General features: G+C 35.2%; 2 protein-coding genes across 3 annotated transcripts; both read right to left on the bottom strand.

The window, feature by feature from the left end:
- Nucleotides 1–32: 32 nt before the first annotated feature.
- Nucleotides 33–13,737, bottom strand: LOC142976010 (PI-PLC X domain-containing protein 2-like). 2 transcript variants are annotated; one of them, XM_076119194.1, is made up of 8 exons: nt 13,584–13,720; nt 6,676–6,765; nt 4,989–5,140; nt 3,227–3,474; nt 2,715–2,927; nt 1,711–1,798; nt 1,207–1,441; nt 33–711 (listed from the first exon to the last, which is right to left on the bottom strand). In XM_076119194.1, exons 1-8 carry the CDS (start codon nt 13,645–13,647, stop codon nt 368–370), a joined length of 1,434 nt encoding a protein of 477 aa, XP_075975309.1. In that variant the 5' UTR covers nt 13,648–13,720; the 3' UTR covers nt 33–367. The 2 variants fall into 2 exon arrangements, with proteins under 2 accessions (XP_075975309.1, XP_075975310.1); XM_076119195.1 differs by lacking the exon at nt 6,676–6,765 and having other exon boundaries at nt 13,584–13,737.
- A 3,498-nt stretch (nt 13,738–17,235) lies between these two features.
- LOC142976155 (glutamate receptor ionotropic, kainate 2-like) lies at nt 17,236–27,595 on the bottom strand. Its single transcript, XM_076119406.1, has 16 exons — nt 27,372–27,595; nt 26,137–26,277; nt 25,581–25,931; nt 25,397–25,497; nt 25,189–25,305; nt 24,730–24,912; nt 24,389–24,538; nt 23,739–23,939; nt 22,952–23,194; nt 22,506–22,729; nt 21,726–21,863; nt 20,749–20,947; nt 20,039–20,267; nt 19,490–19,605; nt 18,666–18,818; nt 17,236–17,668 (listed from the first exon to the last, which is right to left on the bottom strand). Exons 1-16 carry the CDS (start codon nt 27,460–27,462, stop codon nt 17,474–17,476), a joined length of 2,832 nt encoding a protein of 943 aa, XP_075975521.1. The 5' UTR covers nt 27,463–27,595; the 3' UTR covers nt 17,236–17,473.
- Nucleotides 27,596–27,833: the final 238 nt, after the last annotated feature.

Here is a 27,833-nt window from a genome sequence, read left to right as displayed (position 1 = left end):
TTGTTTTTTATTTTATAATGAAAATGCGATAATTCTTTGGCACACCAGTGTTTTATTTACAATTTTCACCGACCCTTTTAAAGGACCGGTAGACTAGTTCGGATCTACTTAAAAATTAAATATTTAATAAAATTATCTCACTACTTGTCCGCTAGCTGCTCTACTTATGGCAGTGGTAGGGCGGATATCCGCCAACAGCTGGTAACTACATAATTTTCTCGTGTAAGATTAACCGACGCAGCCGCGGAACGTCGGAGCCGTTTCGTCTATGCGGGAGCCAAGGCGAGCGTCGGGCCGCGACGGCAACTCTGTGACGTTGCGAACCAGTTACATGTAGGCCGCCGCTTCGAAAACGACGGTGGTGACGTCATAAACGCGAGGCACGTTCCACGCTTATGAGTATGGATAGGTCGATAACATCGTTTCCGAGGAAAAAGTCGGTGGATACGATGTTGGCTTGACTGCGCCACATGGTGGCGAGGCGGGTGGTGACGTTGCGGTTGACGTCGTCGGCATTCTCCCTCAGGGATCCGCGTAGAAACAGGATATCAAGGACGGTTGGCGTGGTCTGAGCCATCGCTGAGAACAGCGGAGACCGCGCTGTGGGGCTCGGTGAGTTTGAGATCGCGTTGTCTAAGTACGTGAACAAGTGAGTTGGGCTATTTGTGTTTGCCCATAGGTGAGGTAGAATAGGCCATAGCCAATTATTCTCTGAAAATAAAGAGAAATGTCGGTTACATAGTGGAAAATGACATTTAAATAACATTGCTTATCTGTTGCATTAATTAATATGTCATGTGGTACATTATCATTATTATAATACGCTATCGTAATGTTACAGGTGTCAAAGGTATAAGATAACATCATTACAGTGTGTAATTATGTACTATATCATATATTATAATATAATAGCTTTGAAATCAATACGAATAATGAGCTAAAACAGAGAACCCTGGTGTGCACGATATCGTTTATAAAATCACGATATTATATATCTAATTACGAATAAACATTGCTGAATTATGGATACTTTCAAAATAAAGTCTACGGGTCACTAATGTTTTAAACTCTGAATTTGGAATACTTCGCTAGCTGTGAACTTTGTATGCAAAAATCCGTAAGTACTAATTTGTGGAACCATACCAACATAGTAAGTTTATAGCTGACGGCATTACCTATTATAAATAATTACTATACATTATTTACCATTAACTATAGCGTTATCAACGTAACTGAACAGCAGTCGTTTGTCAGCGTTGATAAGAGTTTGTAGCGTGGGACCTCTCGTGCCCGCGCCGGTGGAGAAGTCTCTGGCTAGAGCCAGGTGAGGCCCGAACTCTCTCTGAATGATTCTTAACAGTCCACCATGGACGTGACGCAGGGGGGCGCCACTAGCTTCATAGAAACCGACTGGGAAGTGATGGGCGTCCAGGAAGACGACCTGAGAATTGACGAAATTATTACTGTAATAAAGCAAATGTCTTATAATGAAGACTAGAATTGGTTTTACTTTCAGGTATTGTTACTTGTATTTCAGTGATATAACTGACTCCGTCGGGTATGCAAAGTAGTAGTCACATTATCATTCTTCGTTTAAACAGTTTTTTATTCACCCGATGAGGTAAAATTTTCTAATTTAGAATTGCCGTTCTTATATCCGTTATCGTGCTTGGGATGAATTTTATTCAAATCTGGCATTTGGAAACTTACTTCTTTGGTAGTATCTAGGAATTTTCTGATCTCTCTTAGCAGTGGTACTAACGGTCGTACTCGTATCAAATTGTGGTTCAACCAATATCTGGAAAGCAAACGGACCCTTTATTATGTATGACACATTAATTATAAATTAACAAGATGACGTACAGTGAAAATAGAATTACCCACGCACGAACATTTATAGAGTTTGTAAACCAGTTGTAAGTTTCAAAGTTAGTTCTAAGGCAGCTTGAATAACTTTGACGTGAGGTTTATCACATTTCACTTTACATACGTTTGATTTGAGTGACTAGGTCAGGAGGTTTAACATTCTAGAATGGGCGTATTGCTTACGTACTGCTGGTGAATTGAATTGTAATCAGTACTACGGTTACCACTTATGCAATGATGAGCTAATCCCAGTAGCCTCGCGTGCTGACCGCAGCTTGCTTGCATGCTACCCGTATTTGGAGCAGATGATTTATGACTGTGTTTGAACTAAATAATTTGCACAATTGCATTCCTTTTGCACTACTACGATATATTGATGGTTAAAAGAAACTAACGTAATAGTTTAGACGGAAATAAATTGTTCTAAACCGATATTTTTTTGTTTTTCTCGAAACAAAACGAACCGGTCACTGAAAACTTTCGCCAATAAATTACTATTTATATGATTAATTATCTGATTGAATAAGTAAACACAAACAATATTATAACAGCATAGTCGAACTCGGAGGAAAATATAATTACAAAAATCCACGCAAACGAAGCTATTGGCAGAGGCAAATATTGACGATAGCATGTTTAGATTTGATATGAAAAGGACTGGATCAAGAACATAATAAATAAATAAATAATTTTATCCCATTAATGTCCCACTGCTGGGCAAGGGTCTCCTCCCGTAATGAGAGAGGAGTTAGGCCTTGAATCCACCACGCTGGCCAAGTGCGAGTTGGGGACTTTGCATGGATCAAGAACATACCCCACATAATTTAATAATTATAACATTAACATACCTGTCGTCTTCGTGCTGATAGTAGTCATAATAAGCGATTCTGAAGTCGAAGTATCTGATGCCGTGTACGAGCTGGGCCCAGATGGACCGGTCTTGGCAGAGCACGAAGCTGTCTCGAGACAGTGTGCTGATCTCCGTGTCGAACCGCCAGGCGCCTGCGTTGTGGGTACCCGCAATCGCCAAGTCACCGATACGTAGATTGTTGATCTGGGCTCTGTTGAGTAAAAAAATGCTTGATTATTTGGATAATCACAAAATGGAAAACGATTTTGATCAAAACGTTGTCAGTAAACAGTCAAACAAGGTGTTTACTGTGTCCAAGTGCTTATTTAGGATCCAGAAATCTTATATTGAAAAGAAAGGAGACTCAATAATAGGGTTCGACGCCTTTTCTCTCCTTAGATGCCTGACTCTACTATACAGAGCGTCCAAGTCTTAATAATCACACTGACAGTAAATAAGCGTAAAAATAATGAATTCAGTTAAACATAAAGGAATTAAGTTCTAACTCACGCATTGTCTTCCATCCATGTCGGCTGTATTTTAAGACAGTTGTAAGACTGAATTTCTTGCATATCCCCTGCTCCCACCCATGGCCAAAGGCAATGAGGACCTCTTCCCCCCACGCCAGCTTCCCAACCACCGGGAAGAGATCCCTCTCCCAGTGAAATATTTGTGATGATGTGACCTTCAACTGAAGTCACCAGGAACAAAGCTAGCACATTGTTCCACGATGTCGGTCTATCGTCGAACAGGCCGATCTGCAAAGTAAATAAACAGTGAAAGTATCGAAATTGCTATCCAATTAGATATTATCGTCTATGATAAAACCAATAGGGGAAGTAAAGCACGATAGAAAATATCACCGTATTATATCCCTAGCTCGCTATTAATAATGGTCTGTCAGCAAAAGTAGTAAGCAATAATAAAATCTTTTAACAGGAAATAGCGGAGTTTAACAGTGAATGATATATAATTGTCACGATTGGTGTTCTGCTGGTGACTACACGACTTGAACGTGATGTACGGGCGCGTTTCCTGCGTTTACATTCACGTACACGCAATCATTATATTTAATAATCATTCATTGGCAGGCGACAGTACACTGAATACGCTTCCACTCTACTCACTGTTATATTTCGTAACATAGTATTTGAAGAAGCACGATGAATTATGACGTGAATAAAAATTGTTTGTCATCGTTGGACGTGTCGCGCGTGTACCTTCACGATGGCTTACATAAGACACTACATGTAAGAATTCGCATTAGTAACCAAAACACTCTTTATACATAATAATCATAACTATAAAAAATGACTCAAAGTTACGACATAAAGATGTGTGTACTCAATATAAAATGACCAAGTAAGCTGCTTGTTGCGAAAGCGCGACAGACAGTAAAAAAGGAGTGCAAAGAAAGTGTTGAATCTAAGACGTCTTTATTAGTATCAATTGCATAATAAAGTATCAGAAACAAAGGCGGTGGACAATGACCTGTCGACCGTTTATGTTGTTAAGTGACATTGTTTTGAATTCGTTTAAGATCAAGCGACCGTCGGATGATATACTTGAGCGGCTACCTTTGTAACAACATTAATTGATGTCAAGTTTCTAAGCTATCCAAGCGTATCAAACTCAATAGATGTTGATAACTTCTTGAATAACTATTACACGTCCAATAAACGTTGTAGTTAAGAGAATCAATAAGGATATCTATAACGCTGCAACTAATCTCTCTAACTAACCAGAAATGCAAATGAAGTAATGGTGTAGAATGCTAGATGAATGTCTTTGACGTTTATCTTTGATCGATGGGTTCATAATACGTGCGTGAAGGTAAGATTTCTATTCGGTTTGTGTTTGGATTGAATATTTGAATCACCGTTACTCAAAATTGTTACCAGAATACGCAGTTATAAAAGAAAAGCGAATAATAATATTATTTATATACATAATGTCACGCCTGCTATACTTGGAGATGTATACAGAGATGCTTGAAAAAAAAACACTTTTCGCCATGTAAGGACGAGCCTATTGACATTTATCGGGTACCTTGCTAAATTTTGGGCTGCGAAGCTGAGCTATTAAGAAATATTCTAATAAATGATGTACGTAATAAGAAGAGACCAACAGTACTTTGCTGGACCTGGAAATCTACTCCGTGCAATTGGATTTATTTAGCAGTTAGACACTAATGGACACAATACCGTGCCAAAGACATATTCAAGCTAACAACCATATTATATCAAAGAGAGGATAGTACATAGCTCCTTACTTGTCTGGGAACACTCGAACAGGCATTGAAGTCCCAGTTCAATTCAACTGCATCCAGTAACCGTTGATTGTGTGCCAGTCTGATTTCTGGAGAATGTACAGTGACCCACACTCTACCGCATGAGGACTTCTCTAACACGTGTTTCTCTGTCGCTGGAACATATAACAACATGTTTTAAAACATATAAAGACATTATCTATATGACTATAGTTATTTCCAACCAAATATGCAATTTACAGGCGGGCACAATTCTCTACGTCGAGTCGAGTATTGAGTTTGACATTTAAAATGTACTGCGAAAATAGTTCTTACGGAGCTCGGTAGAGGCGCTAAATCGATTTTTGTGCAAAATTTATCGAAAGCTGGTTGTCGGTAGTCGATAGTAAAAGAGAATCGAGCTAGTGGTCTAAATATATCGCACCTTTAGTATAATAAGGGACTTAAGCGACTTGATGATGGTTCAATTTAATGTATTTTTTTCTCGGATGTGGTTTGTTATGTGACATGTGCCCTTTACGAAATTGCATATTCATTTATTTATTCACAGCGCATCATAATGATTGTTTAGTTTCTTCTCATGAGTTGTTTTATGCAAAGGCGTAAAGCGTGACGGTTTAATACCAACATTATCATTTAAGTAGTTACCTCAACCACTAATATACACAGATAGCTGCCTACCGGATCTATTGTTATGTACACCAATTATTTGTTATATAATTTTATTTATTTTAAGGGACTAGTGATATAACTCTTGCGGTTTTTCCAACCACTGTTTTCATTTAAAATAATGAGTCGGCATTTCAAATTGTTGCATGATAGCTTCGATTTGTATAAGAAGCCAACTATAATTGTGCTAAAATTGTCTAGCGATTTTCATGAACAGAACACCCACATATATACATTAGGTACCTTCACTAAGAATTACTGCAAATATGTGTATGTGGACGCACAAATGTCCATATTTGGGAGTCAAACACAAGACTTCCTTGAACATTGGTAGCGGCATGATGACCACGTTTTTTTTTACAATGAAATTATGGTAGTTACGTTTGATCAGCAGGCAATGCACTGATAACTGATTTAACCTTATATTTGTGGTCCCCATCGGAACAGATGTGGCGGTCGACGGTCTGGCGACACTCAGGAAGTTGCTAAATTTTAACACGTGACTCACTAACTCACGTTTTGAGGTGGGTACCGTTATTCGTTCCTACTTAAAGTTTTAAGTACACTTAAAGCAATATTAAGACGATATTGCACATTATGATGTAATAGTCTTTTCAGACAAATTTGTTAGTTATAACACCTACATAATCTGTACGTTGTCTTAGGTACCTACTTATAATTTTCTCCGTCGTCGACTGTACATAATAAAGAAAAACAAATATTAAGATTTTTAATCCATGACTGACATCGATGGTAGTTTTTTTATTGTTAGTATTATAGGTTTAATGCCTTTATACAATTTAATATACTCTCTATGTTAAGTTGTATTAAGGCATTAAATTTGCATAAAATTAATATTAGGCAATTGTGGTCATAATTCTGGATAATGTCAGTAGGTGATTTGTTAGTAACGAGTATATTTGATGCGATATCAATGAGTGTTATAGTATAATGTTGTTTATTTACAATGTGTGCCACCAGCCACCATAAGTGAGGTTCGTGGAAACCGTACTTTACGTACATACACGTTTAAGCGTCCGTATAATTCGACTCGGTTTTATGAGTGATTCGGATACAGACACCGGTGTTGCCTTGTGTGGTGCGAATGAAACTGAAAATGTAATATGAATATTAAACTATTGCACGTTAAATTCACGTGCAGCTGCGTACCATTGACAAATACAATGTCGTCGAAATTATGGTGGTGTAAAATATTCGGCTGCTGCAAGCTGTAAATTCTGTTTTAGCCGTTTTATGCGCTGACATTGCAAGTATTGCAACTGACCGGAATGGTTTCTTGGTAGTGTAAAGAAACAATGTAGCTGAAAAAGTTCTTGAGAACTCAACAAATTGAGTTTTTATATCGTAATTTTATAACGTGATTGCTCCTCTTGATAGAATTAGACTTTAAGAGAGGTTGTTTGTAGAAGTTGCGTAGCAATCGACTTGTAGTCAGACAAAAGCCTATCATTATTTAATGAGACAGGCTAGGGAGCGGAGAATATTTCTAACAGACACAATTCAATTACAAGAAATTGGAAGCTGTCCTTGTCTACTAGATCTAAAGAAAAATTCAATTTTTTATTTCATCAAAGTAAAGCTTGATTTTAGTTTTATCCTATTTCAATATTCCATAGTTAAGGTATACACTGTAGAATAAAAGTAACTGTAAGTATATTATTTTACTTGGTGATTGGATCAACATACTCGTAAGTAGTATTGAAGTATTTCCTTTTTTATTAATGTCATTATGCGATATGATATGAAGACAGAAAGTGTTGTGAGAAAAATGTTTGAATAGATAATAATATAACAGGGTATAGATGTTTTAATATAATTTGTTAATCTAGCCGATGCACGTGGTTACCGACCACTATATCGACGAGGTTTTTTTTAAACTTACGCGACGAGAAGACTTAGACCACATAAAAAAGACGTACTAAGTCAAGGTTAAATGTTTTTCTTCCCTTAATCGCCGCATAGCATTAGATTAGTGCCTTAGATATAACCACTCATTGCAAACTTCAATTTTATTTCTGAATTCAAACGAAAAATGCTGTTTAACGCTATCAATCAAGTTATGTTACGAAAATGAAAAAGTAATGCACGCTCGCATTTAAGGCAAGGTAATATCGGTAAGGTTTAAATTTCCTTTATATAAACATATATTGTGTAATGTTTACTGTTGGTTAATAATGCAATAAACAATCCTAGACATCATTGTAACAAAATTTATCGATTGCAATTAGCGGAGCGGAAAAAATACCTTCATGGCACGCCTCTACTCGAAGGTGAAGGCAGAGAAGTGTGAAATACACCCAAGTTTAGCCTTTTACAATGTTAGTCACATGTAATAGGGGGCGGGTCTATTGGCATTTACCGGGCGCACGTTACCATACTCCGGTCTACTATTCAGAACAAATCTATACTAATATACTAATATTATATACTAATATTATAAAGCTGAAGAGTTTGTTTGTTTGTTTGAACGCGCTAATCTCCGGAACTACTGGCCCGATTTGAAAAATTATTTCAGTGTTAGATAGCCCATTTATTGAGGAAGGCTACACGCTACGACTAATAGGAGCAGAGTACCAGTGAAAAATGTTACAAAGACGGGGAAAATTATGTTTCTCTTATGTGACGCAAGCGAAGTTGCGCGGGTCAGCTAGTCTAATATAAATAAGAGAAGGACCAAATACTAGGTACTTTGCCTGACCCGGGAATCGAGCCTGAGAGGTCATGATCACAAGTCGGATACACAACCGCGCCACAGAGGCAGTCAGAGTGGAAAACAATGTAAAATTCATCCGTTTGTGTCACGGATACAAGCTACAGACGAACATTAAGTAACACGATGCTAATGACATAAATGCAAAGGCGATGTGTAACGAAGCATATTTAATTATGTGTTTAGTAAATCGAGCGCGTTTACCTCCTTCTACGGATGCGACTTACTTACTTATGTAAGATTTTTACTTCTCGCCTGGACAAAGGATTGACGCAATGAAAAATTGCGTAGTCCGAGAACAGTATTGTGCGTAAAGCCGTATTATCTGATTGTTGTACACTTACAGTCACAGTAATGTTCAGTTGAATGAGACCTACATAGACATAACAATACGTCACATCTTTTCCGTATATGGTTTACCACTACTTAAACTTTGATTATATAGACCCAAATTAGCGTGTGGTGGGTTTGAATCCCACCCGAACAAATCTTTTTGTGATGAGCACGAGTATTTGTTCTGAGCCTGGTTGTGAATTTATCTATATAAGTATGTATTTAGATGTATATAAGTATGTTTATCAGTTATTTGATTACCATAGTACAAGCTCTGCTTAGTTTGGAATCAAATGACCGTGTGTGAGTTGTCCAATGATATTTATTTTATTTTATTTTAAATTGTAGCATAAAAGTTTAATTTTATGTTGACCGTAAAACACAAGGTTTCAAACATCTTCATTATATTATAATGACAGACAAGTCTTGTAACGCTTGTCATTTGTGGTAAATACTTACATAAAAAGGATGTAATTGTAATTAAACATGACGAGAACCTGTACGATTAGTTAAATGTATAAACAACTAAGTCTGTTTTACGCGAAAGTGCAGACAAAATACACAATGTATAAAATACACCTATATTTCGCCATTAACAATATTATTTACATGTAACATAGGGCGAGAAATTGCTATACACCGGGCAAAAAAACTAAACTTAAGACTTATTTTGAAAATATACTATAACAAATACCAAGCCATTAAGCTCTTTACCCGAACTGGGAATCGAATCACTTAGACAACAAAGGCAGACATTAGTCATCACCAATAAACGCGATCTTTTTTATGCTAATTAGCTATAGTCGTTCACAGTTGAGTTCTCTGAGACATGTCTGAATGCAGTATTATATAAAACCGGTCACTACTGGTGTATATTGCGAGGAATTTGCCGGTGGTCAAGATCATGACATAAATCTGATTTCATTGCATGTCTGATGATAATAATGTACGAAGCTACGGTTAGTGTTCTCTCAAATCTAGACGTCTTAAAACAAGGTTCGTTTGCCCCGATTTTTATGTGAATTAGTTAATGGAATTTTATCATATCTATTTTTGTAACTAATTACGCGTTTTATTCAGTGCGTCTTATTGATTTGAACAATTAGATAGGCAATATAAAAAGGCGTTTTGAATTAATTTAACGCTAAAAACTTTTCCTACTACATAAATAGGTATAGAAAATCATGCCTTTTTCCGTAGGGGTAGGCAGAAACCAAAGAAGGCCACTTGATATTATCCTTACAAGCTTCCTTTGCCTCATTCACGTCTATACATCTTTGCATACAAGACCAGTTACGAGTACTAACATGTAATATTTTTTTATTATGTCTATTTTTGAAATCTCCTTCTATAACTAAACTTACTACTACTTGAATACTTTTATAAAAAGCTAAATTAAAATTGTTCCTCAAATAATACATAAGTAACCATTAAATAGCACTTATTTACTCTATTTACGTATCGCAGAGATGACGTATATAAAAAATTTGAAATCCCATTCAATCAATCATACTTTTCAATAATAGTATGTACTGAAGACAGTTAATTAGCTGATAACAATACGATTTATTGATTACATACGTCACAGGTCAACAAATATAATATATGATATATTGTTTATTTCTTATATCTTATCAAAATGATTAATAATGACGTACATAGGTAATTTGGATTAATAAAGCAAGATTGGGCTAATACAATGTCTTTATATGAACTTCCAATGGTTAATTTAATTAGAAAAAAATGTTCAGTATAATTAATATTTATCTTAATTGATTGAACTGATGACCTTGCCGTACTACGTCCGTTGCGGGTCACGAGTTCAATTCCCGTGCGTTTGTATGTTGTGGCGATTGACTACATATTTTAGCCTTGTAGTATTTTGATGTAAAACTCTTTGTATCTAAAATATAATAATAATCGATAGTTTGGATGATTGCTACTCAATCACGCCAAAGCTACTGAACAGATGTTGATGAAATTTTGTCCACAGATTAATATATAGGGTTATAACCCTGGATTAATATATAGGAAACTCTTTACTGCGAAAAATGTTTTACTGCAGACAAAGTTGCAGGCAAACGTTAGTATTAAGATAAGAGTGCAGTGAACTATACAAGGTTGGGTTACAAATGAATCAAATCTACTTAATATCTAACTTTTTCTTTGTTGTGCTACAATGTCAATGTCTATTCAAGTCAAAACACTGCAAGCTAAATAACACATTACCAGTTATTTATCGGAAATGCGCATTTACAAGATAATTTTACAGCAAATAATCAGTTTCTTCCGGTTTAATGAAACAAGACATTTTATGCACTATTTTTTCTTTTGATCTTTTGTTTACAATCATAGTTATATTCGTGAAAGTGTCTTTGACTATAATATGATTAGTGCTTATCGTCTAATAACCACAAGGCAAGTCCTACAGCTGAAATTAATTTTCCTTTGTAAAGGAAATGAGTGCGCGTAACAAATTATTTAATAATCAATATAGTAGTCACAATAAATAAAAAAATGGATGGAAAATGAAACTGGTCCTCATCTGAAGGAAAAACTCTTTTAGATTTGTGAATTAGGTGAAGACACTTTGATAAAAAATATTTACAGATGAAATAAGATCGTACAGGAGATAACACTATCAGAAGTTTCGGTAGTAACACGAATGTACGGGTATGTATTCTTTGCCATGGTCTAAAGGAGAAGTAAATTTTATTAATCCTACTAATATTATAAATGCGAAAGTTTATGAGAATGTATGGATGTTTGTTACTCTTTCACGCAAATACGACCTAACCGATTACGATGAAATTTGGTATATAGGTAGCTGAAGACACAGAATAACCCATAGGCTACTTTTTATACCTAGAGTTCCTGAGGGATCGGGATTTACACGGGAAGGGTTTCCATTTCTACGCGGACGATGTCGCCGGCGGCCTCTCGTAATGAATATGTCGAAGACAATTCTTCTGCTTCATTAAACTTTGACATACGATGTTGACCTTATTGAAATAACATTGAACTTGTAACAGCCTTGTCAATGAAAACAAAATTCAGGATGAATTGTAAACATTGTACGAGTCACTATAGCGTGTAAATTGTTAGATTCAACTGCGGAAAACAATCATTGTCGGATGATGATTGGCACTAGTAAAAAACACTATCGTTATAGGCGTATATTCGGCTAGCATCTATATTTTCCTCTCAAAGAACTCCTTGCGGTATTGTAAGTGATAGACACAAATAAAATCGGGCGAATAAGTGCTTGAAATTTGCCAGGTTGTGAACTGCTCTTACAACTTAAACCATAGCATTTTGTTTTGTCTTAAATGTTAAATATATTTTTCAGATTGTTCTTAGACCACAATTTAGGTTAATGAGAGTCCAGTCAAGATCCTCGATAAAACCAATTTATGATTTGTAAGTATTGGAATTTACTAATTCCGCTGCTACTGACAAATTGATAATATTTTTTATTTTATGAGCCGGCAATTACCCAAAATGAAAAGTACAGATAATTATGCTACCGATATGACATTGCTATAGCTTCTGATATGTTTGAAATCAGATATTATTCCAATATTTTCCTTTACATACGATATTTGTTGCTCTACCATATTTAAGATAGGCCCTGAACTACATAAGTAAACTGTCAGATACTTTAACATAACGAAAATATTTGAGGAAAACTTGTAAGTTTGACAGACTATGAATGTGAACTTTAGAAATAAGTACTTCGCCAGAGAAGCAGGGCTTATGGAAAATATCCTTTTGTGTGACTGATGGGATCATGATTTATATTAAGTACTAGAAAATTATATATTTCAATTAAATGTATTACGATCAGACTGTTACGCATATTTTTTACAGATATTTATTAAATTAAGTTCTGAACTTCGTAAATATATTTATGTTAAAAATATGTTTACGAATTAAATTTAATTGTTAGACGTAACTCAGATTAAATGGTTCCTGTTGTAGAGGATACATTTAAAGTTACTTCAAATCGCCGTTTGTCTGATAGTTACGTCAGAACATTATAAACAACAAAATATACTGAATTATTCAAACATCTGGGGTCGTTTTGAAAATATATTATGTTCGACATTTTAATGTGTTTTTTGTTAGAGAGTGAGAGTTTACAGCCTTTCAACTGTCTGGTGCAGACAGGCGGATGTAGCGAGACTGCTATAAATATTACGGTGATTTAATCTATATTATTACATAAATGAAGTAGGAAATAATTTTATGTTACGTTGTGTAATACTGATTTTGTTTTTAGTCTGTAACTATAAAATTTGTTTAATAAATACGTAACAGGGTTTAATGGAAGTTTAATGTGTTTGTGCATCAGCTGTGAAATATTTCTGCATTAATTTGTATCTCTATGATGACAGACATTGTTAAGCATTTAAGTAGAGCTTTACATTCCGTATACGATAAAAAAAGAATAAAATGTGACGGTCCCTCACCTGTACATAAATTTTTGAGCACCGACACACGACAGGATGCAGTGGGGTCGCCCCATTTTTATGATTTAAACCGCGAATATTTTCATCAACACTAGTTGTAACTGTTTTGGTCGTTTGAATCTAGTAATTTGTTCGTTAGAAAATATCTGATCAAATAGGAGCTTTTGAAATATAGAAATCACCTACATTTGGTTTTCAAATATTTATGACGATGTATTGGAAACAATTTTGTTTGTTATTAATTTAATTTGTTGTACTTTTATCTCTACTATTGTGAGATAATCATCTGCACACGAACTAGTATTTATTTAATTTTCTGTAAAGGTAATCACTTTTGTTACTATTTAAATCACTACCAAAACACGTTATATGTTATGAAAACATAAAACTCACGTGCGATAGTCGCCCCAAGTGCTGTGACGGCGAGCGCAAGCACAGCGTACACCGACGCGGCCATATCACTGTGTGGCTCTCGCGCCACTGAACCGACTGAACCTCGCGCAGATTTGGCGTTCTTTCGCTACAATTGATTACTGCGCAGGAGACATGCACAAACAACGACCCCACCAATCTATGTATTTACAAATCATACCTCGATCTGTACGCTCACCACCTATCAAACATCACACATACAAACTCTTCAATGGAATATGCCCGATCAAAACTGTCGAGGGGTTCCGAGGGTTGGAGTGTTGTAGACGATAATGGTAGTGCGGGCTTCCGACAGTTCCCTCATTTCCGATCGGGTGTCGCGTGCGTCGGCGACGCAACATGCTGCGTTCAGTAGCACGTGCAGGCTCCCGGATGTCACTGATCAACTCACAAAACGAGTTTTAAAACAGATTTGTTTTATTGATTGAATGCAATTCAGCACACTCTCCGTCTCTTAGAATTTCAACGCTTTGAATGATACATCGTGTTCTTTACTTATGCTGATTTGCATAACAGTTTGGAAGGTCTTTATGATATGGATTCATGAATTTGCGACGCCCTGTGCTCAATTTATTTGGCGTATAAGCTATAATAAATTGCCGTAAGCTCCCCAATAACTCTACTATTTAAACTTAAATCACTTTGACCCGACGCGTCGAGTCTTCAAGCAAGCGTTGTGCCCGCATCTTTTAAACGTCATTAAAGAGTGTCAAAGAAGGTTCAAACAATTTCCATTCCGCGCAAAGTGATTAAAGTACAAAATCTTTGTCCTCAAACTTAGGGAAATACACAAAAGAACTCAACTTTCTATAGAAAATCGGAAGTCATCTAAGTTCAGCGAGAAAATTGAAATCCAATCTGTTTACGTAACCGTGTCAGCGGTCGAGATTATATCTAAGTACCCGTAAGTACGTAATGCAGGTGTTTTTGTTCAATCTCCTTAATTGATGACGATGGTGATTGATCATATTTGATAACGACGGTAATTTACTTTAAATTATTATAATCGTATATAGAATTATGGCTAATATCGCTACTATTACCTTATATTAAGGTATACAGTATTTTAATATTAAGCTACAAGATATATCTACATTTCATATTGCCGACTAGTATTTTATATCTTGTTAAAAGTTTCTTCCCATGCATAACTACGATAGTCACTTTAGCACGATTCCATATAATAATTATATTATTATTAGGTGTTTGTAAAGTCAAAAATCAAAAGGTAAGTGTAAAAACACAAATATATTTGAACCAAACGATTTGAAATTTAAATTTTCGTGTTTCATGATCAAGAACTTTGGAAAATCTTGTATTTCCTTTGAGTCGATAACAAAGTTTCAAGTGTTTTGTAGTTGCTATTAATATATTTCAATGCAACTACAATATTAACAAAACGTACACAATAATATTTGCAAAATATTATACAATTGATTATTCAGATTATTTAAATAATTACTTATCTATATTTAATTTCCATTGTTCCATAATGCAATCTTCACAGTTGACACCAGGTTGATAATATCTTAATTGCGTTTTAAGTGAAAATTGATTGCCTGAATTTATGATATCGAATTGCATTATATTAAAGAGTAGCTGAGCCGCGCAACTTCGCTTGCATTAGAGAGAATGTGTGAAATTTCTCCCCTTTTTTGTATCATTTTAGCTGGTTCTCGGCTCCCATTGGTCGTAGCGTGATGATATATAGCCTATAGCCTTCCTCGATGAATGGGCTATCTAACACTAAAATCATTTTTCAAATCAGACTAGTAGTTCCTGAGATTAGCGCGTTAAAACAAACAAACAAACAAACTCCTCAGCCTTATAATATTAGTATAGATATGCATTAAATGTACTTATTTTAAATTTTCAATTTTATAATGTTGATAAAAAACATGAAACACGTTCCTATCTAAAACAGGTTACTACATAATGCCAAGAAAGCGGAACAAAGAAATTCACTTTTGCATTTATAATATCACTAACTGTGTAGTAACTAATAACTAATGTTATAAAATAAAACGCCTTAGGTCTTCAACTATTATTCCTTCCTTAGGTGATTATAATTTGTCATAGTACGGTTTTCAATCATATTAATTTTACTGCTGCAATGAACTAAATACTCACGTAAAACGGATGATTGAGCTTTGTTAGAGAGTATTACTAGATTACAAATAAGTAAAGCATAGCCAACAGTACATTAAACTTTTTAAAATGTTCAAAAACAAATATGGCGAAGTATAAGAGTAATTTTCTTACTTTACCGTAGTCAGATAAAAAATGAATGTTGTGCTAGAAAAATGCAATCTTTTATCCTACTAATATTATCAATGTGAACGTTTGTGAGGATAGATGTATGTACGTATGTTACTCTTTAACTCAAAAACTGCTGAATGTATTTTTATGAAATTTGTTACACAGATTGTTTATAACCTGGATTGACACATAGGATACTTTTTTTCTGGGGAAATGACTTCAGGCGGACAAATTCGCGGCAGAAGCTAGTTCTTTATATTTATTGCAGTCTCGTTAGTTGCTAGATATAAATCGAGAACTTTTACACACCGTCGAACAAATTGTTGGGTCAAACTTCACGGATTAACGACTATTTCCTTAAAACTAGTAAGTTCATAGCACAAGTTTTGTATTGTTGCAGTTTTAAACTCCGACATATTTAGCTCTTTTGTCTTGCTTGTTTATATCTACTTGTACTCGTAATCTTAGTTTGTTTACCCTCCAGTTTTTATTTATATTTTTTATCAGTATGGGAAGAACACACACAGCGTTTTAGGCATATTATCTTAATTTTTTACTTCTAACCTTTGACTTCTTTATTAATTAACGGAAAAACACGCAAATACACTAAGGTGTATTAATAGTATATTCTCATATATTATAATAAAGCTAATTAGTGGCTATCCGCGTACTTAAGATTCTGTCTCCTTTTTCTCAAAATATTTATAAACTTTCTTCAATTGGGCAAGGGTCTCCTCCCGTAATTAGACTTGACCACGCTGCCCAAGAGCGGGTCGAGGACTTACCTACTTCGGAAACTGTTTCAAGCAAATCCTATAACTTCATTCAAATTATAAACATGCGAGTACGGGAAATGCAAAAACTGAAAGCTTATTGCTTTCCCCACTTTCCTGTTGCGCAAAGGAAAAGAGCGTGACAATATTACAACGTGACTTCTCATGGAATTACACCTATCCATAGTAAATGATAGCCTGTCTACATAACGCTTGTTAACTCAACATATCATTGTAGACAGTTCAACTAGTGTTTGCAGTTCCTAGTTGTATTTCACTTGAGAATATGCGCGTAATATTGTAATAAACATAGGTGGATTTAAATGTTATGTTGATTATGTATAGAAACAAATACACCTTCATAAAATGTTTCTTACATTTTTCGTACGTTTAACGGAATTAGGCCCAGCCTCATTGCCATTCGATCGGATGGTAGTATAAGGAATTTAATTATTCTCATTAACAATTAATGTAAGACTTTTCCTGGATATTCGCAAGTCAGGTTACTCTTCTTACAATATTTTTGGAACAGGAAATAAATGGTCCTCATAATTGCAAATATCACAATTTATTTCGCAAAATGACAATGACAAGTTAATTTGCAAAAAAATAGCCTAAGTTAGTAAATCATAACACATTAATCAACAAGATTAAACCCTAATTTGACTAGTTTTACTCTACACAAGCATCCGTAAAATATATTTGCCTAATTTTACAAGCCACATATAAGTCGACGAACGCCTTATAAAAGGTATTTTTGGTGTTCTATATTTTTAAAGACATATTCTTTTTAATATTAAATGCAAATTATTCTTTTTTCTAATGTACTTCTTTCTCCATGTCTAAAAAGTTGTCAATAGCGTTCATGGTACGTTTTTGTTGGCGTCGCTCGTCCTCACTGTCTGACGACACGATAGATGGCGCTCGGCTCGGGTTGCGAAGGACCGGCTTTTGCAGCTTGAAGAAATTCAACGATGCCTTCAACTCTTTGATAAATACTTCCTTGTGTGTCACCTGCAATTTACAAAGGAGATTGACTGTACAATTTAAATTTTTCAATATAATAGGTACTTATACGTGACAAATTTTTGTGTGACGAGCACGAGTATTTGTTTTGAGCCTTGTTGTGAATTATCTATATAAGTATGTATTTAGAAGTATATAAGTATGTTTATCAGTTATTTGGTTACCATAGTACAAGCTCTGCTCAATTTGGAATCAAATAATCGTGTGTGTGTGAGTTATCCAATGATATTTATTTATTTTATTTATGTATGATAACGCCTTCGTTTGCGTATTTTCTAATTATTTTCAGAGACCTAAAATCTGAGAAAAAGTTAACTTGTCAACTTATTCAGGGTTTTCAGAAGCGGAAAACTAACAACCTTTTTTAAATATTTTAGATAGTTACGGTTTCCTATCGGCTATTTTCAATTTTCTGTCAAAGATTACAGCAAGATCGAAAATTATTACGTCAAAACGATTTGTCCATGAATAGGTTATAGAAAGCGAAGACACAATCAGATGATAGACAATGCTTGTCTCTTGTAAATATATAGTGGAAAGATAGGGTATTGAAAACGATCGTAATAAGACATGTACGAAAACTGCAGTAAATGTCGGAAAATGGCGCAGGATTATATTAAGGTATTCAACGTGTACACCTTTGTTTTGGTTTTTACCCATTACTGTCCCACTGCAGGGCAAGGGTCTCCACCCGTAAAGGGAGGAGTTAGGCCTTGATTTCGCCACACTGGCCAAGTGCGGGTTGAGGACTTTGCATACCTTAATAAATGTATTAAACAAATTTTAGACATGCAAGGTTTCATCGATGTTTCCCTTCTCTGTTAGAGTAAGTGATAATGATTTGTAATACACACATAACTTCGAAAAGTCATTGGTGTGTTGCCTCGGGTTCAAACCTACAACCACTTGCGTTGGAAGTGGCAACTTAAACTAATCTGGTTTCAACGTGTACACCTATAAAATTAAAAATAAATGAGTATGATACCTGTTCGCGTACGACGATGTTGCGAACTTCATTCATGAATTCTATGGCAGCAATGAACACAGCGACGACTAGTCCCATGATCAACACGAGGAAGGCGCCACGAAGATTGTCCATCTCGAGATCACCTTCTAAATCATTCTCATCTGTTGGTTCCTGAAAAGTATAATAACGATTTTAATTAGATCGAAACGTTGAGTAAACAAATAAGGTATCGCTGCCTTTAATTGCTAATCGCGTTTAAGATTCGTTACATTATAATATTATAATAAGAACATTTTATTGTTTTAGATGCGATCCACAAATAATTGTTTCGAGCCTAGTTGTGCTTTGTGTCCGTTGTTTGTATGGTTGTAAAAGTCCCCACGACATAAGAGCAATTCTTAGTGAAGGAGATGTATTTAAAAAAAGAAATAAATAGTGAATCGTGAGTTCTGCGTAGTATGTTTGAAAGAAGACATTTTATATTATGTTTGTCTGAGAATTCTTCCGCGTGGATGAATTTCTCTGTGTAAAAAGAATCGTAAGTGGTAATCCAGGCTATGTGTTTAACTATATGCTGGTATATCTTACCAAAATCCGTCCAGTAGATATTGCTTGAAAAAGAAATAAACATACATTGATCGTCTAGAACTTTCGCATTTAAAATAGGAGGACTAGTGGGGTTTATTTAAAACTGGTCAAAATGTTATATTAAAAAAGTGTTACTTTTAAGCCTGTTATTAGAATCGTTGCTTAACACACCAGCTCTACACGAGTTTAAGACATCTGTGATCCTAAATAATATTTTCAACTATTTTAATTTTAATTAAATGAGATCCACTTACGTCACATTCTTTTGCTCCATTTTTCTTGTACCACCACGTATTTTTAATATCATCTAACTTAGTGTTTTCCTTCAATTTCAAAATTGCTCTATTTATATGAGTTCTAAATGGCGAATCTGGAATTATACACGCAAAACTATTACGTATTTAAAGCTGTAAGAAATTTAGTTTTTTGCCCTAATGAATTTGTATAAAGTACTTATGTACTTCTTTTTAGTAATTAATGAATATTCAAATAGTAGAACTAGATTGCAACAAAGGCTGTCTATTCCAGTATAGTAGTCCTATATTTATTCAACGGCAAATTCGTATATTTAAAAAACACAAACGATATCTCGTGAAAACCATAGTCGTATGCAACAACACAGATTCAGGCATCAGTTATTTAAATAAATATTGATTTTTATTCACCAAGTAACAACAATCGCACGGATCAGTCTTAGGTTAAGCAATGCTTGCTGAGGTTGGTCAGTGGATGGCTGGACGCAAAAAAGACGTCGATACGGAAGAAAGGATAGGCTGATGATTCTATAGTTTCATATAACTTACTTGCAGGCATAGCTATGCCATAATCTTTACTGTCCAGTTCACCTCCAACCTTTTTCAAATCACATTGTCGTTTTAGTTTGTACTCAATGGTGCACGATTCCATGAAGAATGCGAATTTGTTCCTACTTTTTAACACTCGTTTCTCTCCCTCCTCATTACTGGTCATCAGGACACTGGGATTCGCCATCATTGTTTCGTAAATTAGTTGATATGTTTTGTCTTTTGAGGACTGAAAATTTTAGTTTTTAGAGTGTTGAAATTGTCAAAGTTTATCGTCGTTGATTACATTGATTCAGTAATCCGAAAGTCTGATATCTATTAAAGAAGTGGTCATCGGGTTAGAAGTGCGGGTTTTTTTTTAAATAATGACAGGCAGGTAGCGTAATTCTCTACAGTCAGTACTATCGAATATCGAGAGTTTGATATTTTAAATTTACTGCAAAAGTCTCACGGCGGCCGTTAGAGGCGTTAATAGATTTTCCAACAAAATACCTTTCTTGATAGCTTACTGGTTGTCGATACTCAATAGAGGTAGCGAATCGCGCTACTGCATTGTATGACCACGTGGTATAACGTTATCAAAACAAAAAAAATATCTATAAATTTGTAACTGTAATAAAACTTATTCTCACCAAAACAACACAGCGTAAACAAGAAGCCACTATTTTCGTCATAAGTTATGTGTTTGAATTAAATCATGAATTGTTTACCCTAAAGAATTCCAGCGTAGAGCCTCCGGAAATAGCTCCATACAGAATCTTGGTCTGCTTGGCTAAGCCATCAATGTCGTTGATAGGTTCGGTCTCCAAGGCCGATGTCATTGACGCTGACAGCTGAGCGATGTAGGTCTGACACACGATCACGGCGAAGAACCACCACATGCCGCATACCCAACGAGTACCGATCGCTCTTGAAACAACAATATTATATTATTAAATTGGTACAACTAAAAAACTTTGTTAAGCCTCGTACATATTATGTAAAGTACACATGCATGAAAACAGCCTCTAAGATTTCGCAAGTATAAAAGCAATGCATAATTATTTCTAACATTCTTCTTCTTCTTGTCTTATGGTTAGTGGTTAACCTAGTGTCAAAGTTGTTTAAGCCGCCCGAAGGCCTTTGACGTGGCTTAATGATTGTTATCTTAATAGACAACAACCGGGACCGACGTTTTACGTACCCCCCGAAGCACGGACACACCTTGTTCAATTACCACTATGCGGTCTCCCATCAATGGAATGCACGCTCCAAGCGTTGCTTATCCCACAGATAGTTTACCAATCGGTGAGTGTAAGTGGCTATGGACGATTTCTAATATTTATACGACTTTTGAATTCGTCAAACTAACTAAGTGTCTTCAAGTCCACTTTAAAGGTTCCACGAAAACATTTTAATAATAAAATATCCTTATATAATACTCAATTTCCATATAAAACGTACATGCGTTTCAATCTTTCATAATATAAACATAATGCATGCTTACTTCAAAACTTTGATTTCATAATTTCCTTTTTTATTGAAGTATATGTGATATAATAGAATTGATATTGAAGAACTTATCTATTACATATAAAATACTCCGATATAAATACAATTCCATTTATCTATTACATAATAGATACTTTAATAAAAATAGAATTTATAAATGATAAACAAGGTTTGTGAAAGATAAAGAGCGAATTACTTAGGCAAGATATCACATCCCTGCGTCATGATAGAGCCCATCGTAAGCCAGGCGCAATTTTTAAACGTCCATATATTTTCTAATACTTCAGGATCTTTTTCGCACGGTTCTGGATTTTCCCAGTCAGCTGGCGATATTCTAAAATAAAGAAAAGCATTTTAAAATATATATTGCACTATAAGGCTTGCGACACATATGTATGTTCGGTTCGGCATTAGTCGACTCAGTCGTTCGCTAAAATCGAATACACGTAGATAAATGTTCGGGAATAATGTTGCTCGACATGGCCGCACCTAAATAAAAGCTGACAGAACAGAACTACCCGATCGGCTTAATCCAAAACCTAATGTAGTAGTTATTACGGGTCTAAATCGACTGTTGAGCCGTATACCGATGTACCAATCGGCACAAGCCGAGTAAGTGTAGTAATTGCATCTAGTCGATAGTGCCGTCTCGAATATGTGTGGTCAAAACCTAATGTAGTAGTTATTACGGGTCTAAATCGACTGTTGAGCCGTATACCGATGTACCAATCGGCACAAGCCGAGTAAGTGTAGTAATTGCATCTAGTCGATAGTGCCGTCTCGAATATGTGTGGTCAAAACCTAATGTAGTAGTTATTACGGTAGGAATTGAATCGAAAGATTTGTTGAGCCGTATGAATAGTCCGATCGGCACAAGTCGAGCAAGTGTTGTTATTGTCGGTTGTTTTGTTCGATAAATAGAGCTGAGTATGTGTGTAGCTTTACACCATGGCAGACTTATTTGCAGTATATTTACCTGGCACAAATAAAAAGTACGATAGACACAACGCAATAGGCAGTGGCTGTGTGCATCCAAACATCAAAAGAATATGGATTAAGAAAAGAATATGTCCCTGGCATTACTTTACGTTCCTTGGTAAATAAAATACTTATTCCTAGAGTCATAAAAGGTACTGAAAAGTCTACGACTTTTTTACGTTCTTCCGTTATGGTTAAGTCGCATACAGCTAGGTCAGCTTTCTGTAAGAAAATATGTTATTCTTATTTACAAAGGCACATGGCATAGTAAACTTTCAGCAAAATAAGTTCAGCATTTCATAGGAGCTATATAAATCGATTAGATATAAAAATAATATCGAATGACGCTACACTTGTAGTCGTAGTTAGAACAAAAATTGTGATTTTAAAGCAAAATTTCCTTGAAGCTTTCCTTACCACGATACAAATTTAATTAAAACTAACCTTATCCAGCAGGTCACCAATTAAACCGTTCCATTTCTTCGTTTTTGTATCGAACTTTCCATACGTTTTGTTCTTAGCATCGACGAATTCGTACGTATAATTGTAATTCTCTTGTTTTAAAATGTCGAATATTGCTTTAACTAAGTCCACGGAGAACCCTTCCCATTTGTTATCAGGGTCTACTTCTTCTCCATCAATAGGCTTCTTTTCTATGAAGTAGGGTTCAGCTAGCCGAGATATAACCTAAACACAAGTAACATGTCTTTTAAATGTTCACATTGGACGACTATTTAAAATATTATACGGATATTAACACGATCGGAATATAAGTTTCATTCAATTGATTGATATTTGTTCAATAGCGCGACTATTTACAATACAGTATCGAGATTTTGACATTTAAAAAAGGCGCTAAATTTCATTTATAAATTAATATATAATTTGTTGATATTATAATTTAGAATAGAATATTATATTATGTCGGGGAAAAAGTCTTTTCGCATTATGGTATGTATGAACTTGTAATAAAATCTCTTTGGCTTCAAGAATCACAAATGAGTTCACGGTTCATCAGTGAGCTCGTGAAGTACCAAAATATCGAGCTTTTTTGTGTAGAGAAAATATTTTATTACAAGTTCATACACACTGTAATGCGAAAAGACTTTTTCCCCGACCTAATAATTTGTTGATAGCCGGTTGTGAATAGACGATGGTAGAAAAAAGCCCCAGAGGTTGTAAGCCGTATAATATACTTCTTAATGTAATAAATATAAATTTTGATACTTACAATAAAATGTTTGCTAGATTGCGTGTTTCTATCGTCATCTACGAGGGGTCTAGTGTCAATAATGGCTCCACCGTTTGCCGACTCCCATCTACCGACGGTACTTCTTTTCATGAGATGTATTTCATTGACGTACAAAACGTAGTTGATTCTTTGTCCCCGTTCGTTAAACTCTATGTGTCCCGTGACTCCTACAGATTTGGTCTGTGTAAAGAGAAGTTAGGCATTAATTTGGTTGTATTGATTCCATTATTTATGTTTGTTTAAAATGTCAAGTTAAAAAACTGATCTTTTTTATGTTTCATGTGTTGAGCTTGTCAGGCGCATATTGAGGTAGGTACATAACGAACAAAAATTACGTGCTTTGTGCAGTCGCTTGTTTGTGTAGGAAATCTTTTACAAAAACACGTTTAAAATTATCACACAATATTTTTTACTTTTCAGTACACTGAATTTCTTTACACCTATTATTGCCCCATTCTTTAATATTTGTCACATCAACATTACAAATTAAAGGTATATGCGTTTTAAAATATGTTACTAAAGGTACTGTTACTGCTACCCAAATTAGGCTCACGCCTGTTTTCTGTGAGGATACTGCCCACTGCCCAGCAGTGGGACCGTAATAGGTGAAGTGTATTATTTTTACTTACTGTTAACAACTTCTCTTGCAGCGTAGCCCCAAAGCCCCAAGGTTGGTCTTCGACGGAACAATCAAATTCTGACGGTTGCTCCAATTCTTCGATATCTCTGAGCGCTCGAACCAGGTGATTGGCTACATCATCCATTATAAGTGCTTCAACCTGTGTAAAAATTATTTTTTCTCAGTTTTTAGTATTGTAAGAAAAAGATTTACATAGAAAGAAGATTTTAGAGATCTTTGAAACCCGGAATTTCATTTGAAATGTATGTTTATTGTTTTAATAGACCAGAATGATGCTCGTTTTTTTCAAATTTAAGAAATCATTAGAAGTAATTAAAAGATCTACGTTACCTCAAAATCCGTAACAGGTGACGAATGAGTCGGGATATTCCACTTTCCTACCCTTGGTGCTAAAATATGGTTTTCGTTTTTGATGCTATCGTACTCTGTAAGACTTAGCCAGGTAGTGTTCGATGGTAATTTAGCCAATTTATCAGCTACTCTTGAAGTATCCATTGCGACGATGATGTAGTGCTAAAATTGATGTAAAAGTGATTATAATTATCTATTACTTGCAGTGATATCTTAAATAATTAAAATTTGATTTGATTTCGTTCCCATAACGTTTGGTACCAAATGATAGATTGATTATCGACAACTGGCTAGCTATCGAGACATTTTGCATGAAGATCGTCTCAACGCCTCTAACGGGGGCCTTAGAAACTATTTTTGCAGTGCATTTTAAATATTTCATGTCTAGTACCGTTCGTAGAAAATCGCGCTTAAGTTAATAAACATTTGAATTTATACCTGATAGTAATTAATCAATGATAGTTCTTCGGCTTCGCGCATATACTTCATAATGCGGTCAGCGTGGCAGTCCAACAAAATACGGCTGTCCTGATATTTCACCAATTGCTTAAATATCTGTCAAAATATTAATAATTAGAATCCAAAATAAAATCACAGACAAAATGGTGACGCAATTTTCGTTCGAATTCCGTTTCGATTTCCGTACCTTTCTATTATTTCTATTATCACCGTCAGGATCTAATTTGTACACAGTGATTCGAGATTTATCTGAGACTTCTGCTAGTATTTTTTGTACTCTCAACAAACCTGAAACAAATTGAAATTAAACGCAGCAACTCACTTAATAGACAACCATCGTCGATGACAAGAAAATGAACTTGTATTCCTACCAAAATTATCCTCATATAAAGCAGCAAAATTCTCCCATTTGTAATATTTAAGGAGTTTTCCATAAGCTAGGGCAATTTCGTCTGCATTTGGGTAAAAATTAATAGTGATATGCTTATAAGAGCTTGCTTCTTCTTCTTGTTGTTCTGCATTCTGTTCTTCTCCTTCTCCTTCTGTTTCCTCTGCTTCTTCTTCCAACTCTTCGTTGAGTTCTAAGTCTGGGTCCATTGGCTGCCAAGTTGCTTGGATATGAGGTATGTTAGATAGTGCACATTGATCTCGAATAGTGCCATCTGTTATCGGGTTTTGGGGACCGAATATTGCAACTGGCTGCAGTGTTTTGTTTGAACACACTGGAAAAAAAAGTTAAGGCATTGTTAAAACATTTTTATTTCTATAACCTTCCAAAAAAGTGCGAAATGTGGGAGTTTGTCTGATCTATCGACATGAACTGTCACTGTCACAATTTCAACCGTCTAAAGGACTTTTTGTATAGTAAGTAGTATTTTATTTAATTGTTACTGTAAAGAGTGTTTATACATTGTTAAATGTACTTACATTCTCTCCACACAGAATAACTGTCTGTTCTCCATGGTTTTAGTATGACCGGTTGAATCCGAACTCCTTTGAGGTTCACATGGTGCAAGCTCTCACTGAAAGCCAGCTGCTGTACTATGGCGTCTCTTTCAAATAGACCAACTGTGGAAAAATAATCAATAAAAATTATAATTTTTGTGATATTAATTGTCTTTAACGACTTAGAAAATAAACAATGTAGTGGAAGAGTATCGCAATTTTATTATTCGATCTACCTATTTTTGTTTGTTTTTTCAATTAGCACTTCACAACCACGATCTAGATTCCATATAAAACGCAGTTATTGCTTCTCCACAAGGCATTTCAAACAACGTTGATTGCTTCAGCTAATTAAACAGGTAACAAATTTGATGTCTTGCTTCAGAGAAATAATATTCGCTCAATGATCAGTGCGAAACTTGAGAGCTGTATTATAGAACAGCGCTAAACATGTTACAAGCATATTAACCTCTCGAGCGCCCAACGTCAAAATTCAAATATACCGTTAAGCGTCCGGGCCAAAAATGGCGCGCGAAATTGAATTGGCGGTTGGCGTTTAAGCGCCGATTCCGTCATATTTTGATACTAACACCCTAGTCATACCTTATATATTTGAAATCTACATAAAATTTGCTATGTATTAAAAAAATAAACCACAAATAATATTTGATAGTGGTGGTACAATAGTCGGTTTAATCTGAATATTGTGTGCTTCAGGCATGTGTTTGAAAAAAGTCTAAAAAATATTTTTAGGAATAAAAAATAATATGGCGGAAGGTCTTATCGTGTAGTTAATGAATAATGACATTAAAATCCAACTGTAAAATATACTCAAATCTTTAAAATTAGTAAAAAAAGGATTTACAATATTGGTCATAAAGGAACATGTCGTTGGGTCGGATGTTGTTTAAGGTGCTCTCTGGCCTATATCAACCACTTATTCAAGTGTGTGCATTCGATCGTCGTCTCGTTTCATCAGCTTCAATGTCAAATATGTTTGAAAGGGATAAACATAGTTTTAGCATTTCGTTTTTACGTTTTTTTAATGTAAGATCGTTTTGCCGTACCACGGTGGCGGGGCGCTTGACGGGGGTAGCACATTTAACCGTGACACGGTGGCCGGGCGCTTGAGAGGCTATGTAAGTCAAAGGTTAAAATTAAGGTACACAGAGTAAATACACTCTTAACTACAAACTCACAGTCAAAACAGTACTCACCTACTTGGTATGAAACCTCATTCGTCTCAGCATATTTAAATTTTGAAGTACACTTCTGTACACAAAGTAAAAAAATCAGCAAATACCACATCACGTACAAACTTTAATGCTAATTCATAGTTTATTTTATAAAAACTGTTTCACTACAAGTTGTGGGCACACCGCTTAGCGAATGAACGTCTGGTTAGCCGTTCTGAAATAAAATTAACCTTACACAGAGTTAAGAATAAATAGACGCGGCAAAACTGTTATGAAAATTGACTTTTCGCACAGAATGTTTATTTGTTTTTCAGTTGTTTTAGTAGTTGATACAAGTCATTTATGAGAACGCATAGATGTTATTCATCTAATACGTAGCATTGCAATTTGTTAAGCTTTTATAAGTCGGAAATACAAGTATTTCTCGATCGTGGTTCGTCATCTGTGAATGATTTCCTTTGAATTCACATTCCGGGATTGCGT

Source organism: Anticarsia gemmatalis, chromosome 10, assembly GCF_050436995.1.
Source record: "Anticarsia gemmatalis isolate Benzon Research Colony breed Stoneville strain chromosome 10, ilAntGemm2 primary, whole genome shotgun sequence".
NCBI classification, from domain to species: Eukaryota; Metazoa; Arthropoda; class Insecta; order Lepidoptera; family Erebidae; genus Anticarsia; species Anticarsia gemmatalis.
Note: the sequence above shows the minus strand (reverse complement) of the source record. Positions and strands in the feature narration are given on the sequence as shown.

Coding starts and splice junctions, on each gene's coding strand:
- LOC142976010 (XM_076119194.1), bottom strand. CDS start 13,647: ATGGCCGCGTCGGTGTACGCTGTGCTTGCGCTCGCCGTCACAGCACTT. Junction 6,766..13,583: donor ACTTGGGGCGACTATCGCAC/GTGAGTTTTATG, acceptor TTACATTTTCAG/TTTCATTCGCACCACACAAG. Junction 2,928..3,226: donor ACATGGATGGAAGACAATGC/GTGAGTTAGAAC, acceptor TTTACTCAACAG/AGCCCAGATCAACAATCTAC.
- LOC142976155 (XM_076119406.1), bottom strand. CDS start 27,462: ATGTGGTATTTGCTGATTTTTTTACTTTGTGTACAGAAGTGTACTTCA. Junction 25,306..25,396: donor ATAATAGAAATAATAGAAAG/GTACGGAAATCG, acceptor ATATTTTGACAG/ATATTTAAGCAATTGGTGAA. Junction 19,606..20,038: donor TGGCATAGCTATGCCTGCAA/GTAAGTTATATG, acceptor GTATAATTCCAG/ATTCGCCATTTAGAACTCAT.